A 16,512-nucleotide genomic window follows, 5' to 3' on the forward strand; every position below is an offset into this window, starting at 1 on the left:
TGGTGAGATTGTGACAACTAGGTCAAACGTCAACACTCCGTGTCTCTTCACCCCTGCATGTGGGAGGGGACCATTGTCTCTGATGATATATGATATGAGTGTATTTACACACGTGACTGAGTTCAAGGAAAAACCTCAGGAATTCACTATAGGCTCTGATCTCATAAGGGATTCCTCTGCCTTTTGTGTAGATCATCCCACAGACAGGGCAGGACACGAGACAGGGCCGTAGCTCAGATTTTAGAGGCTATTTCAGCCCCCTTCTTGGAGCAAGCTGTCTTTGCCCGTTAAATATCTAGTGTCCAGACACTGCAGACCATCATCATATCACATGACTTGTTGGGAGATCAAGGTGGCTTCAGTTTTTCTGAGTCAGGTACTCATGGATGGAACACACATTTTGTCCTGACTGGATGAATGTTTCCTTGTGCTCATCACACAGAATCACTGTGCAGATCTCCATCACAACCTGCTGCTGTGTTAAAGCTCAATGTGGAGGAGCCACCTGACAGGCTACTCTACTCTACTTTACTTTAAAAGCTGCAGACACTCTGGGCAGTTTCCAGCAGGAAGTTACAGAAACACACATCCTGTTAAATCTGATTCTGGTTTCATAAAATGGTCCAGAAGGTAAACGCCTGTATAAAATCCTACACATGCGATCTCTGACCACTGTTTATGGTTCCGCTTCCATTCTCTCATTGTATTGGTTGGCTGCTGTATAACTCAGCTGACCCATTCAAGCAACATGTAACAGCGTTTTTTTAATCACTGTTCTTTCAGTTGTTCAGGTGATCAGTGAGACTGAAACATCTGTACAGATGTTATTTTCAGAATTCTTACATTCCACCAGACATTTTTTAGTTGTTAGCATTAAATCAGAATATTAAGAGTTAAGTGTTGTTTGTTGTTGTTGTTTTGACAAATAGTGCTCATTATTCAACAAAAACATTAGTCCTGTATGTTACTTTTCATCTGTAATCACATGCCAGTTCTTTACAAGACAGTCTAAAGTCAAGATAATTATACAGATGAAACCGAAAACAGTTCACACAGGCCTGAGTAAACATTGGACAGGCTATGGTGGTGTTGCACATCCTAAAGGAGTATAATTGTTATACAGGATTCTGAGTCTGTGCAAGAAAAATGTTTATGTTGTGTTTATATATAAAACTCATTATGTTAGATTATGTCATTACTCAGTTGGTAACAAACTTTTAATTAAGAAACTAATGAAAAATGTTTATTTGCACAGTCAAACTTTAAACAAGGTGAAAGCAGAAAGCATGTCCCATCATGGTTCTACATCAAACAGTTGGTTCTGACATCTTAGCATCTTGTTATCGGCTCAGACCTGGAAACGGAACTGATCGAATCCAATATCGACCAAATTTGATAATGTATCATCACGGGACCCTCTCACGACGGGGCATCGTGGAAGCTGTAGTTCATAACGCTAAACCGCTATGGTTATACACATTAGGGTTTTCTACAATAGGACTACAAGTCCCAGAGTTCATCACGAAACGTGACGTACGCGTGTAGACGCATCATGGCGTTGTGCGGCTCTGTGTGACAGGCAGGTTAGCATCAGAAAAACACCTCCGACCTGACGAGTCTGCGCACTGCAATCTGCTGCCAGCGACGGCGGGCTGAGGAATAAAGGATGGGGTCCCGAATCAAGTAAGAATAATTCTCCTCTGCTTTAACTCCGGCTGTTAGCGACCTGCTGTGCTGTTAGCTTTGAGCCTGTTGTCACTGGGGAAGATAGAGCAGAGTGGAGGCCCTGACTTGTTGCGACACAGGCTAAAAACACTGATGGTACTCCACTCACCGGAGCTGGGAAACATTGCATTATAAACGTCCTTTAAGGCGTTCAGGTTTAGCAGTCGTCCACAAGCGCACTAACCACGCACAGTCCAAAGCCTCCGTGGTCACAGGTAGAGAGACACATGAACAGTAATAAGTTAGTAGCATATTTCTGGATGTGCAGCTACTGTAAACATCGGATCTGTGTCACATTTTCTTTCTAAACCGGATGCTAGTTTTTCCAGGGCTGAGGTTCAGAACAGGACCACTTTTCTGGTTTCATGTGAACTTTGTGAGGTAACTACTGATCTGGTCTTTGAGGATTTGATAAACAAAGGCTGGTTTAGTCCTCTTTATTGTGTAAATATGAGATCAGCATCATATTTAGATCCGGTAAGGATCTGTTTTGAGTTCTACTTCGTCATGCAGGCTTAATAGAATCATGGTCTCTGTTTTGCCTGCTCCTCCAGGAGGTAGCACAGCTGCCCTCCTGGCCTCAGGCCCTGTTTACACCACAGCATGTGTCTTGGATGGTTCAGTCACAGAAGTCGACCCAATTTTATAATGCTGCAGCCATGGGCCTGACTTTAGACTCTTTGTTTACATAAGGTTTGGAGAGTAGGCTGAACACTTGTTTTCACAAGGTGATCATCAACAGGGTGATCGTGGTGCTTAAATTTGCGTTGACCTTGCTGATCAATAATATTGGTCATTGGTCAACTGTACTATAGTCTTAGTTTATGAACTCAATCTTGAAAATCATTGACAAACAGTTCAGCCATTTCTTGGCTATAAACCATACCTCTACCCTAAATATAAGTGGTTTTTCATCGTTTCTGTTCCAGGCAGAGCCCTGAGTCCACTTTTGAGGTTTTTCTGGAAGTAGCCCATCCAGGAACGCACAGTTCAGGTAAGGCTCAATGTCGAGCTAATATTCTGTAGGTGTCTATTCTTTCACACATATCTCACAACTTATTATATTAAAGCTTTGAATTTCAATGAACAAGAAACATATTGTGCAAGAGTTTCCTCCTCTGCTGACTTGATGACCAGGCATTTCTTTTATGTTTTTTCTTAATTTTCTGTACCACATTATTATTGCAATGACCCATGTACATGAATATGACTTGGATACAGTTTCTGTTGTTTGTTGTTGTTCTGTTTAGATGTGTGTGTCAGTTACTCACACAAATTCGTCCCTTTTATAGAGCTAAGCGTACAAATAGAAAATAAAATCCAGCAACCAATAAGCCTTACACAAGGCTACACAAACTTAAATTTAGAATATTTTAAACTACCCATAGTTCCCCGGGCACGTATACAGATGAAACAGGCTAAACATTTTAGGAAGAAACTTCTACAGACTTCCTCAAACTGATTAAAAGGGTCAGAGTTATTGTTGCTTCATTATATGAACTCTTATCTTAGAATGTTTTAGAGCTACTGACTTGAGCTCAATTATAAATATTGGCTTTGTTATAAAAAAAAGTGTAATCTGTGTCAGACCTTTTTTTATCTTTATTATACAAGCTAATTTCCTGGATACTGAGGAGAGTTTGTCGGCGGTGTTTCTAAGAATTTCTTCCTGTTGGAGTCTTGGTTTCCTGTGCAATCGTGAAGATACTACATCCATCTCATTTCGCCCTTGTATGAATAGCTAAAAAAATAACTGAGTAACACTATATTGCATTAACTTTAGTACAGATTTTTGGTTTATTTGCAGGAGAACTGTGGACATTTTGTAGTTTGTGTTTGGGTTTTATAGATGTGAAGTGATAGAGGCAAAACATAAATAGACACATGGAATAGGGCCCAGTCACCTTAAAACACATGGAATCACAAAGTTTGAAAAAAAAAAAAAAACAAAACAAACAATCTATAAACTGTTCTGTACCTGTAGGTCAGCAATCACAATGAAGCAAATTTGTAGCAGTGGTTGTAGTATCTGTTTCATACAAAAAGGTCAGATTTCCTTGAGTTGCATTGAACTGGGTTTAAATGACACCGAATGTGTGCAAAGAGGACAGACAGGCAGACGTAAAGTGACCACGCTATTGCAGGGTCAGTACCTGTCACAGGTACAGTCTCGGCCTCACAGGATCAGTAGTGTCTCTGAACCATCTCTCAGAAACAAGAATGAATATGGGGTTTACTTAGACATAATGGGTATTGAAGTCTCACTCACAGTTGTAGTTTTAGGTCTTTATTTAAGTGGGATTAAGTCTGTTTTTGTAGGAACATATTCTACTGATGCAACACTTAAAGAACAGTCATCTATCATAATAGAGAATGCTCTTACCATAGCACTATAGTTTATTGTTGAAAGCCAGAAAAATAAACTCACAAAAAACAGCTGGGAGTGCTCATGCTTCTGAAATGAGCTGGTTCCTGCTACTGAATGTCACAGACTGATCAGAAGTCAGAGCGTGGAGGTTCTCTGTAGCCTGCCTGGTTTGCTGTGACTCATCGTCATGTGCCTCATTCAGTGTTGATCACTGAATTGATCTCATGTCTGTCCACCTCTCACAGGGCCAGAGACGAGAAGGCAGTACCCTGCAGACTACACAGACCAGGTCTGAAGCGCATGACACTGTGCTGCTGCCTTTTGCGGTTTCTCCCAGCCTCACCCTGCTCACAGCTTGTTTCTTGCTTCTCTTCCGTACATTTGTATATTTCAAGTTACAATGTTAGAGATTTAACACTGGAAAATATTTTTATTTTTTGTGTCCTTGACTTTTTATCCCTCATCTCTGTCTTGCAGGAAACTCTTCAAACAGTGCCTAAATTCTGCTTTCCCTTCAGCATGGACAGGTATACACACACACAGATGTTTATGCTTTAGTTTGAAGGAGTGCACTGACTTTATGGCCACAGCCTCAGTGTTTGTCATGTTTCAACTATTAAAGGGGCGATTACCATCTTTCATTTAATGGTCTTCATATGGACACCAGTTCTGTTTCTCCAAAACAGCCATGTTGTCTTGATTCCTGCTCTTTCAGATGTGCTAAAGAAAGCCAATGAGCCCCATCAGAGTATTTTCTTTTGCATTTCTGTACATAAAAGTGCTGCAGGTGTCCAGCCTCTATTGTAGTCCTGATCTGATGAATCTGAATCTGATGAAATTGTGGTTGGTACCAAAATGAAAAACTTAGACCTGACTGACTGACAAACTGGTAGTGGTAAAAAGCAGGTCACACACACAGGAAAAGTATATTAGGTACAGCAGTGTGTCAAGTTCTAAAGAAAAGGAAGCCACTGTTGGTGCAGGTACAGGACGGATGCAGAAAAATCTTTTGAGTTGAGAGGAAAAAGCCTAAACGGCAGTTGGAGATATCTATGAGACCAAAATAACTGGAGGAAGGCAGGAGGCCACTGCTCATCAGTGAAACATGGAGGTCATGTCGGGCCATGTCTGGCTCAGAGTATTTACTGATGATCGCAGCAGCATGAGTTCATAAGCACATTGGGATGTATTGCTCATTGCCACAATCAAAGCTTTCTCTCTCTCTCTCTCTCTCTCTCCCTGGCTGCCTTGTGAACCTCTCTCTACAGCCTGACAGTCAACCATGTCGGCCAAAACTTCACATTTGTGTTTACTGACATTGAAAGCAAACAGAGATTTGGTTTTTGTCGCCTCTCATCAGGTGCACACACCTGCTACTGCATCCTCAGGTGAGTCTGTGTGCACTGCTACTTTTTTGGCAAGTAGTCATGTTGTATCCTGTGGGAAATGTTGTGCTGAGTGTAATTGCTGCAGTCTGTTTGTGTAATATATTTGAAAATGAATTATGGTACATGGTATAAATCATTCAAAGACATTAACATTATTTAGTAAAAGTCTTCTTCTTTATGTCCGCTCAGCTACCTGCCCTGGTTTGAGGTCTTCTACAAGCTGCTTAATATTCTTGCAGATTACACTGTCAAAGGCCAGGTAAGTGAGGACTCATGTGATCAGAGTTGATGAATTTTCAGTGCAGTTTTTGGTCCTTTTCTCACTTTAGGCGTGTGTATTTAATGACATTTTTATTCTTGTGAATGTGTCAGGAATGTGAATGGCAAGAGCTCCTGGTGTCACTGCATACGCTCCCCATCCCTGAGCCTAGAGTCCCTGTTCACCTTGGTGTGGTGAGTCTGACTTCACATCACATCCAGCTGGCCTTTTTTAAACTGGACAGAATTGAGGGATCTTGTTTATCACCTAACTAAAACACTGTTCATGATAATTAATTATTTAAATCATTTTGATCCCCTAATGTAAACATTCAATCATTAAGAGAGAAAACATCTCTTTGTACTGGTTGTGATTTTTCCTTCCCTCTCATTGTCTGTTCCCTCAGCATTCTTTCTTCACTGTGCCTGACACAAATGAACTCCCCAGCATACCTGAAAATGTGAGTGTTGTTATTTTATTTATGGTGGAAATCAGATTCCAAGTGTGCCTGCCCTTCAGACAAGGAGACGTCCAGGGTTTACACAGCTGATTGCACAGTGATTATTTGACACCTCTAGCACCGGGCAGGTCAGATTCCAGTGATCAGTCAACTTACTGCAGTGTTATCCACAGTAAACTTTGCTTTTTGAGCTTGTTACATAAAATACCAAAGCTACTGGATACTTAATGTGCTGTATGGAGTGGAATGTAGAAAGACATTAGCAACAGTTTTGTTATTAATTTAAATAAAAATTCAATTGTTCTTCACTAACTCTCTTGTTTATTTTGTTTGACCCTTGCAGAGAAACCTAACAGAGTACTTTGTAGCTGTAGACGTCAATAACATGCTTCATCTGTACGCTAGTATGCTTTATGAACGTCGAATCCTCATCTGCTGTAGCAAACTAAGCACTGTAAGTAGAGTCCACTTCCTCGTTTTTTTTCTTCTGCTGCTTTGTCTATTTTGGTCTCTTGGATATTTCAGTAATGAGCAGGTATGTTGACAGGACCACAGTACAGACTACGTAAACAACATTTAGACCTCTGTGCTTTGTCTGCCGTAACCAGAGGCGTTACGCTTTCAGGTTGTGACTTTCCATTTCTAAGAATTTCTTGAGATTTAGCACAAATATTTATTTGGTCCCAAGGATGGGCTGATTAGATTTTTTTTTTCCCCCTTCAAATGTCTGATACCTGCTCAGCAGCAATCACGCACTTTGGCCACTTTTTTCCCCTTTAGGACAATGGCTCCATTTGTCCACATTATGTTTGTTAAAAATGCAATAATCAAAAAAAATGTATTTTATTATCAATGAAGGAATCACACGTACAGGGTGGTCCTGAGACATGACATATTCTGTATTTGTCTACAGTTAACAGCTTGTGTCCATGGATCTGCTGCCATGTTATATCCAATGCACTGGCAGCATGTTTACATTCCTGTCCTGCCTCAGCATCTGTTAGACTACTGCTGGTGAGTGAGTGTTACATATCACACACAAATCACACATATTCGAGTAGGATATTGTTTTCTATTCTGCTCTAGCTTTGTGCGACTGTTTATTGCTGCTGTGTTGATAATGTTGCTAATTGTTAAGTTACCAAAAAAATTCATCTTGCACAGATGTTCAGTGTCGAATTGGTCCTGCTACTAAAGCAGTCTGGTAAATGTAAAAATTTGTGCTGCAATCTTGTTTTTTTTCAGTGCCCCGATGCCCTACCTCATTGGAGTACATTCCAGCCTGATGGAGGTAGGTGTCTTTAACTGACACCTGGTCTTTAAAATCAAATAATTAAAGTGTATCAAAGTTCTGCTAAATCAGTCTTCAAGTACCACGACAGTGCCTTCTGTCAATACATTGTGTCATGTGTTCTCTCCATAGAAAGTGCGAACGATGGCTCTGGATGATGTGGTAGTTCTGAATGTGGACACAAACACACTGGAAACCCCCTATGATGACCTCCAAAGTCTGCCAAATGATGTGGTAGGGGGCCACTGAACATCTGCTGAATGTCACCTTTAAAAAAAGCCATTAACGTGTGTTCTAACAGTGTGACTCCCATGCAGGTTTCTTCTTTAAAGAGTCGTTTGAAGAAGGTTTCAACAACAACAGGGGACGGTGTGGCTCGAGCCTTCCTCAGGAGTCAGGCAGCGCTGTTCGGCAGTTACAGAAACGCCCTGCGCATCGAGTCGGTCAGTGCGACATCGAGGATTTCTAGAGAAGGGTTTCAGAGATGCTGTTTGGCATATAATCTCTATGTTACCAATCGACTGCCATTTTATTTAGTGTCACTTTCTCATTGGTGGTGTGTGTAGGCAGAGGTGCTTCTAACTGCCAGGCAACCAACAGCCTGTGGATAGAAAGCTTTGCAGTCTCCTAGCTTTACTTCCTAGCATCAAAAATATTGATTTCATAAATACCTTTACAAAAATAACATAATAAAAGATTGTATATCATTTGTAGTATCTGCGTTCTTACATTTTAGGAAGAACCTATAACATTTGATGAGGAAACCTTTATAAATCATCGTTCCAGTTCCATGAGACAGTTCCTTCAGAATGCCATTCAGCTGCAGCTCTTCAAACAGGTACACACACACACTAGTCCTTCACACCTATATCCTTTTTCCCTAGCCTGAAAGTATTCCACAGTGTTCTCAAATCTCAGAAATATCTTTATGATGCTGATATAAACCTTACAAGCCTGTGCACAAACATCCTCTTCCAGCCTAAAATCTGTTGTGCTTTTGTGCAGTTTATTGACGGCCGCTTGGATCTGCTGAATGCAGGCGAGGGTTTTAGTGACATCTTTGAGGATGAGATCAACATGGGTGAATATGCAGGTGAGTCTATGTTTTCTATCACACAGAATGCACTCTGGATCAGTGAAATGACATGTTTCACAGCATGCTGACAGTTTATTGTTCATCTACAGGCAGTGACAAGACCTACCACCAATGGCTGTTCACTGTGAAGGTGAGCTAGTCTGAACATACGACCTGTTGTTCTATGTGTAATTGTTTGTTGTGCGTACAGCTGTAAATGTAAGTGATATATCTTCAGACATCTCATTGTAAAGTGTGTGTGTGCTGTATGTGTCTAACTGATCCCCTTTAAACGTTTCCTGACAGAAAGGGGGAGGAGCCATCTTCAACACAGTGAAGACCAAGGCCAACCCGGCCATGAGGACTGTTTACAAGTTTGTAAGCACTGCCATCATGTTAAAAACTAAGACAATAAACTTTTGCAGGATTACTTTTTAAACTCAAGCAGAGAAAGGTGTTTATTACCACACATGTGATACCTTTGTGTTTTTTTTTTCATCAGGCAAAGGACCACGCAAAAATGCGGATCAAGGAAGTCAAAAGCCGCTTGAAGCAGAGGGTATGTAACTCTGTATTGTACATATATTCTAGACCATTTTTGTTCCGACACCAAAATGTTCAGTGAGAATTTGAAATCATAAGCTCTAATAGCAAAGGTTTTAACAGGTCTTGGTTTGTCTCTCAAAAAAATACCTTGATCACCCCTCAACTTACCTATATTGACCCCATGGCCCTATCCAGCCACGCCGTGCAGCCTCCATCCCCTTCACCCCGCAGTACCATCACTCCTTTTACCCGTATCAACTCCCAGCTCCCTGTGTCCTCCCTCTGCAGGAGCAGGCCGAGAATGGTTTCTCCACCGGAGGATCAGCGGTCATCAATGATGAAGGCAATGAGGGATTCACCACCGCCACCACCAGTGCAGTCCGGAGGGAGGGGACGCTGGGAACTTGGGATGACCATAGGCCAGTCACTGTGCACTTTGGACAGGTGGGGAGAAATGAAGTGAGGGACATGGTGAGGATGAAAATATGTGGCAACCTTCTGACTAAAACTGACTATTAAAATTAAAACACATGTACATTCAAATGTTCCTGTCAATCACTTTCTTTGTGTTCCTGATTTTTGTTTTCACTTTCACAGGCTCGGCCACCAATGCTGTTGAAGAGACCAAGCAGTAATGTGAGTCTGGAAAGCAGCCTTGACCAGTAAGCATATCTCCACTATTTGAGTTTTTTCTCTTTTTTTTGTAAAGCAGTCAAAATGTTCCTAAGGTTTTGCTGTATTTTTTTCAACTAGTGTCAGAACCTTTATTTGCTTTATGTTTTATAGACATAATTAAAAACTGTGTTCCCCTGGCCTATAGTGAAGCTTAGGGGAATTCTCCACTGCACTGCTGCTTTGTGTTTTTCACAGCAAAGTCACAACAGTCTGTGTAAACGGGACTATGGAGTCTGTTTAATGGCCTGCTTAAAGCTTTTGGCAGACACATATATTCAGTGGTTGGTTCATGCTGTTGTCATCTAATTTATTTTTAACTAACTGCACAGCGTCCTTTCAGCTCATTCCAATGAATAGATCCAATAGTGTAGTAAGTATAGTAACACACTAATCCATGGAGTAAATCTGGTTATTATTAATGTACTGGTTTTCTTTTCTCAGTGTTCTTCTTCTTTCCTGTGCCCTTAAATAACTAATACATAAAGAGCTATGAATTTCCTGTTGTCTGTCCTTTCCTCTCTGTAGCTCTATCCGTCCTACTCGTCACTACACAGTCTTTCTGTCTGAGGATTCATCTGGAGATGAGCTCCAATACGACGATGACTCCATCTCTGGGTTTCCTGACAGCTTTCTCTTCTCCGTCCCCTTTGAATGGTCGCCTCTGTATGCACCTCTCTAACTGGCTTTGCACTTTTCACAACAACCCAGTTTCACTTACAAAAAAAAGAACACTGTGTAAAACAGAACGCAACAAATCAACTCTCAAGAAAAACACAACCTCTTCCAATTTTGGTACCAAATTCAGACATGGCTTTTAAAAACACAAAAAAAGGCTTAGTTTCAAACATTTGATTTGTTCCCTTTTACTATTTTAAGGGATGATTTGCAATGTGTTGCATTGTTTTTATTTACGTTTTACACAGTAGTGGAACTTTTTTGAAACAGGGTTGTAATTAGTACATTTTTCTCAACTTATCTCTTTCTAAGGAATTGTGTGCATGTCTGTGTTTTAAAGCAGTACATAAGTGGCATCATGGTCACTTTGTTGGGACATTCGAGGTTTTTCATTGGATTGTAATACTTTGATACACACATACACTGGTGAACAGTGTTTATCATGTATTGTTTATCGGTGGCGGTATTTGTGACATAGGTCTACATCAGGTCTAAACCGAATCCAACCTTACTACCTAAGTCATCCACATGCTTTTCATTCATTGTCTATGTAACCAGCTGTGTGGTGAATCTTGGGAGTGGCAGCTCCTTATTTGACTAAAGTTGAGGGTGCTGCTACTTTATGCAAAACATCAGTGTCCATTGCAGCTCACTGACTCTGCAAACTCTAAAACAAACAAGCTGAAATTCAAGAGCAGTCAGCCGTCAAACTTTTTTTTTTCCATCATATTGATATATTATTATCTTTTAATTTCTTAAATAAAGTTCCATTATTTTGGAGTTAATGGTGAACTGTTCCTGTTTGGGTTGGATGCAGGTTTTGACCTCTTTTGCATGTGAGAAATGAAAAATAACCCTAACTGTGTCCCTGCAGGCCGCAGCCGTACCGCTCCTTAAAGGAGGTTGAATTGCTAGAAGGGGATCCTGGTTTGGGGGCAGAAAGCTTCACTGCCCCTCCCAGCCCGGTTACAGAGAAATTTTCCAACATCAACCTGTTGGGCGACATCTTTGGCTGCCAGGATGAGCCTGACAGCCAAACAATTACCATGGCTAAAAGTCTGGAGGACCTGAGGACACCTAAAGACTCTGATGAGCTACAGGCCAAGTTCACATACCAGGTCAGATGTCCAACTGTCTCCAAACAAACTGTGTTTAATGTTGTTTAACTGGGTCTCAGAGCAAATTTAGTGTCCACTTTAACCATCATAGAGTTTAGGATAGGATTATACTGAACCACTGATACCACTGTAGTGTTCTGAAGTCTGAATTCTGCCTTGTACTCGCAGAGAATGGACCTAAGTGAAAACTCACGGACACTTCCAGGCCTCAAGCTCTCCAACCCTTACAACAAGCTGTGGAGTACAGGGCAGGAGGAAGCAGGCTTGTCTGTTTGTGTGCCTGCTGCCTGTGAGAGACCTCCTTCTGTCCAACTTCCTATGCAGACAGAAGCCCACTCCCCAAACCGAGAAAGCTCTGGCCCAGGCCCAGACTCTTTGGATCCTTCCACCCCTGGCAGCATAACCATTCCACGTCCTCATGGCAGAAAGACACCTGAGCTTGGTACTGTCTTAGCTCCCCCTGTGCCCCAGTCACGGTCTAAACCAGCAGGAGCTGGTGAAGGGAGGACTACATCAGGGGGACAAGAGTTTAGGCAGGCTCTGAGCATGAGCACAGAGGGAGACCTACTGAGGCCCACTAAAGTCGCTGAGGACAACTTAGATCTGATCAGCCTTCTAGACCCTCTAAACAGCTCAGCACAGACCTGTTTAACAACACTAACTGACGGGGCTGATATTGGTGGGTCATCGTCCTGCAAACCTACACTACCACCCAGACCCTACCCTCAGGGCCTGCCTCCTTTTCCATTGCATACTGCTATATCACTGAACCCTTTCACCCAGTCTCTACAGCACTACTCACCCACTGTTGGTGGGAATCCATTCAGTACAGTTTATGGGCCTCCAGCAGGGCCGTACTTGCACACTCCACCCCAGCCTCAGTCCTTTTCCACACTACCAGGGCTGTACAGACAGCCCTCACCAGGCAGCTCCACTCTGCCACCCAACTATGGACTGCTCCAGGCAGCCTTCCCCCCATCAGCCTCTCCCCTGCCTCACTCCTCTGCCAGCAATCATGCTCTCTCCAGCCTGGTTGACTCCACAAACGCCCCCGTGAACATACTAGCAAAGCCGCTTAAGGCTGAGACAGACAACCAGAAGACTCAGGATCCTTTTGGGGACCTGCTGACTATGGCCAAACCAGCTACACCCCAAAAAAAGAAGGTGGAGGACCTTCGGAGGAAGTGGGAAACATTTGACTAAACCTGTATATATGCACATACTGTATGCACAGAGGTGCCCCGCTCAGTCTCTACCTAAACTTCTCTCACTATACTAGCAGGACCTTCTGTTGCTTTTAATGGTGCATTTGCTCAGTTTACTCTGCTTATGCAATCCACAATGGTAGAAGAACAGAGATGAATGATGTTAGAGCTGATCAGAATTTTCTTGGTCCTCTATTTCAAAATAAGGGACAGTGTTCACTGCAGCAGGTCACTTGTTGCAGATAAATAACAATAGCGGATTACATCTGTGTGTGCTGCCAGACACCTTCAGTTATTTCAAAAAGATTTAAATAAAGATGGACGACCGTGTCAGTAAATTCTGATCATGAAGTACAGTGCATACTAGAGACTGTAGGTACAACATCTTAGCTCCTAGAAATTAGCCTCTTTAAGCTACTATCAGTATAGCAGTGGCAAGGAGGGTGTGTGTGGTATCTGAACATATAATGACTGAACAGGTGTTATTTACTGAACTCAGATTTGCCTCTGCGGCTGACCGGGCTCATGGTTGCCATAGAAACATTTTAAGTAACAGGAACAAGTAAAGAATATGCGTGTTTCATCCTCGTCATACAATAGACCACAGATTTAGATGATGGTAGTAACAACTCAAAAGCTAACAGCTATTTAGAGATCCAATATGTAAAAGTTTAAACCCTATTTCTGATTATGTTCTCTAATTAAATATCTGTATAGTATTTTTTTAAATTGCTAATGGGGGGGACCTGCTGGACATGATCCTCAACACTTCAAAAAGAAGACCAGTGCTGTACAATTGTAATTGCAACTATAGGACCTGTAGCTGGCCACCTTTTATTGTCTTATTTATACGAGTGGTACAAGCATGCATAATGACATGTATGTTTGTGTTTTAGTACTTTCTGTGTTGTGTTGACAGGGTTACTTCTACTCTTGTGTTAAGCATACAGATGTGCAATCAGAGATGATGACTCATTAACTGCCATAGGGAGTCCTGATCAAGTGGGTGTGGGCTACCTCCTTTAGAAGGGATAGTCTGAATTTTGTTCTTTTATTTTCTTGCCATTCTACCCAGGAAATCACACTTGAATCCAGCCTTCACAATGCCAATAGCTCACACTAACAAACAGCTCCCTGTCTTGCTGTCTCATGCTGTCATTAGCGTAATGCTTCGGTATAGGTCAACAATTGGAAACCGCATGCAGGATTTAAGTCATCCTCACTGCAACATACTGTATGTCTTAATGATGTCAACTTCTATGATTAGCTTGTGTTATTACTCGTAGCTAGTCTGCTATAGATGATTAACATCCTAATGGCATTATGGTACTGTAGCTACAACATGTGGTGCCCTTGGATCATGCAGTTAGTCCGTCTATGGCTGTTTATGGTAGCTTTACGCACAGTGCTGTCTTTCTGTTGGCCTTCATGACAAATCCCTCCCTGCCCTGTGGAAATGTGTTGCCTCACACTGTTTCTCAAAAACAGACACTTAAGTATGGAAAATTGACAAGTGTACTGCAGACTAATGTCCCTAAGAATCATTTTAAACATATCTGTCTGATTAAATATGTACTGACTTTGAAGCACTTGTTGTTTTAAGAGATCTGTTAGCCAGTTCTGCTGCAGATAAATGACTATTTCTATATTTTGGTTTTGCCTTAGTATTACTTTGTGTTTGATGATTGGCTAATAAGGCTACATACACATTGTAATGGTGAGTATGAATTTATGAGCCTAATCTGAGCTTCTGGTTTTTGTGTGTATGTGTGCGCGCAAAGGAAACACTGTATTTGTTTTAAGACTGGTGACTAGTATCCTGCTGCACTTGCCTAAACTACTATAAATATTCAGCTTACCTTGATTAAAATGAGATGACTTGGTATTTAACGTTACCTTATTATTTGTTATTGGACAGGTTTTCCATAGTTACAGACTTTTCCATTTGCTTAAGCTGGATTTATGGTCTCTCTGAACTGTATGTCAGGTGGTTGGAACTTCCCCTACCATAATCTGACTGTGGCATCTTTCATGTAAACAACTCAGTGCAGCACCATCACCTCCTTACCCCTCTGTGTTCACCCAATCTTCCACTGTGGTCATTTAGATTTGTGAGAGACCATAATCTAACCCAACATGACACTACTCATCTTTAGCATCACATTCACACCTCAGTGTCTACTTGTATATAAGAAATATAAAATCTAATATCAAAATATTAAAATCCACATCACTGTGCTACATTTGGCTGTGTTTCTTAGTTAAAGTGACTTCTTTGTTGGCTTGTCTACAGGGAGCCTGTCTTCTCTGTATTCCCCGAAACTGGCTACAACTTGCCTATAGAGGATGCTTGTGACACCTCTGAATATGTGTGAGTAGAGCTAAACAGCAAAAAATATCTACAACCGCTCCTAGAGAAAGAAATGGCTTTAGTGTGGTCAAACTGTATGTGTATTAGAAATAAAATAAAGAGACAAATGTCCTTTAGCCTTATTTACAGAGGTGGTTTTGCACATTTTGCACAATTCTACCATTCTGACAATACATGCTGATTGAGTTAAGACTAGCCAGAGGATTTTTAATGAGCTCTAATATTGTAACTGCATCTTTTGTATGACATTGACATTGGTTTGGTTCCATAGGACAACAATTAGTCTACACTAAGAGGTTCAGGGAGTTATACTAAATAGCCTGAACTAACCCTGCCGTGGTCAATGGTTTGATGATGTGTTGACAATCAGAATCTTCAGACCTTGTTTCATTTATTGCATGTTCATAATACATATAAAATATTCTGGATTTTGTACATCCAAATAAAGAAAACAACTCATTGACATACGGTGCAGCAAAGGCTCAACTTCCTACAAAAGAACATGTTTGTTAAAAAAACATTGTACATCACAGTTTTTCAGTTTTACAGTGTGTTATCAGATGTTTTTGTGTATTTCCAATATTCATTCTAAAACCCTCTCCTACACGCTGCTCACACCGACAGCTTTGTATCTCAAGCGGCTTCTTGACTTTGTCATTATATATAATCCTCACTGTAAACAAACACAGCTGCTACAGACGAGCACACACTCCTTTGTGCATGTGAGATAAGTAGTCAACGAATAAACATAAATATAAAAAAAACTGTACAAGCATGAAGAAGAATATTCACAATAGAGGAGGATATTGTTTTCATAAATATGCAGTTAAGGTTTTGTGTGTTCCAGTTTTGTTTTTGCTGTCAGAGTGGGAAAATCAACATGTGACCACAGGAGTTCAGCTTTTGCTCGAGCTCGCCAAAGTGGGAGAAAAGTGCAGTCATAGTGCAACTTTTAAGGACTTGTTGAGCCAATTGAACCAAAACACAATTATGTTTTGTGTGTCTTGATTTTTTTTTTTAAAAGGAAACTCCACAGTGTTTGTTACCCCACATCTTGTAGGGAAATGGTGGCTCTCCAGTAAGCACCTGAGCCACTGCTGGTTTGAACCAATCAGTGTTCCACAAGGAAGTACTGACGGCTATCTGCATCTTGCAATTCAATTTGTATATTTTACAATCAGAATTGTCTCTAGCCACTTCACAGACCCAGTGGGGGTTACAGATCACCTGCCATGTTTTCTTTCCCACATAGCTTTCCACTGCATATCAAACAATGAGTCATGCTTAAAAACTTGGTGCACACAGCAACAATTCCTCTTCTGCCAAGCTTAAGATTACCACAAATGAAAATGTCCA

The 16,512-nt window shown here is 41.2% G+C and overlaps 1 protein-coding gene across 4 annotated transcripts; it reads left to right on the forward strand.

Moving 5' to 3' along the window:
* The first annotated feature begins 1,528 nt into the window (after positions 1-1,528).
* On the forward strand, positions 1,529-15,263 carry dennd1a (DENN/MADD domain containing 1A). 4 transcript variants are annotated; one of them, XM_028417614.1, is made up of 23 exons: positions 1,529-1,683; positions 2,655-2,719; positions 4,339-4,382; positions 4,571-4,620; positions 5,362-5,481; positions 5,671-5,740; positions 5,854-5,934; positions 6,147-6,200; positions 6,544-6,654; positions 7,114-7,214; positions 7,446-7,491; positions 7,624-7,725; positions 7,809-7,934; positions 8,228-8,329; positions 8,497-8,584; positions 8,677-8,717; positions 8,873-8,944; positions 9,069-9,125; positions 9,401-9,583; positions 9,710-9,774; positions 10,313-10,450; positions 11,337-11,580; positions 11,749-15,263. In XM_028417614.1, exons 1-23 carry the CDS (start codon positions 1,667-1,669, stop codon positions 12,781-12,783), a joined length of 3,012 nt encoding a protein of 1,003 aa, XP_028273415.1. In that variant the 5' UTR covers positions 1,529-1,666; the 3' UTR covers positions 12,784-15,263. The 4 variants fall into 4 exon arrangements, with proteins under 4 accessions (XP_028273415.1, XP_028273416.1, XP_028273417.1 ...); XM_028417615.1 differs by having other exon boundaries at positions 9,401-9,556; positions 11,749-12,783; XM_028417616.1 differs by lacking the exon at positions 10,313-10,450.
* Positions 15,264-16,512: the final 1,249 nt, after the last annotated feature.

The sequence above is a fragment of the Parambassis ranga genome, chromosome 12, assembly GCF_900634625.1.
Source record: "Parambassis ranga chromosome 12, fParRan2.1, whole genome shotgun sequence".
In the NCBI taxonomy this organism is placed as follows: Eukaryota; Metazoa; Chordata; class Actinopteri; family Ambassidae; genus Parambassis; species Parambassis ranga.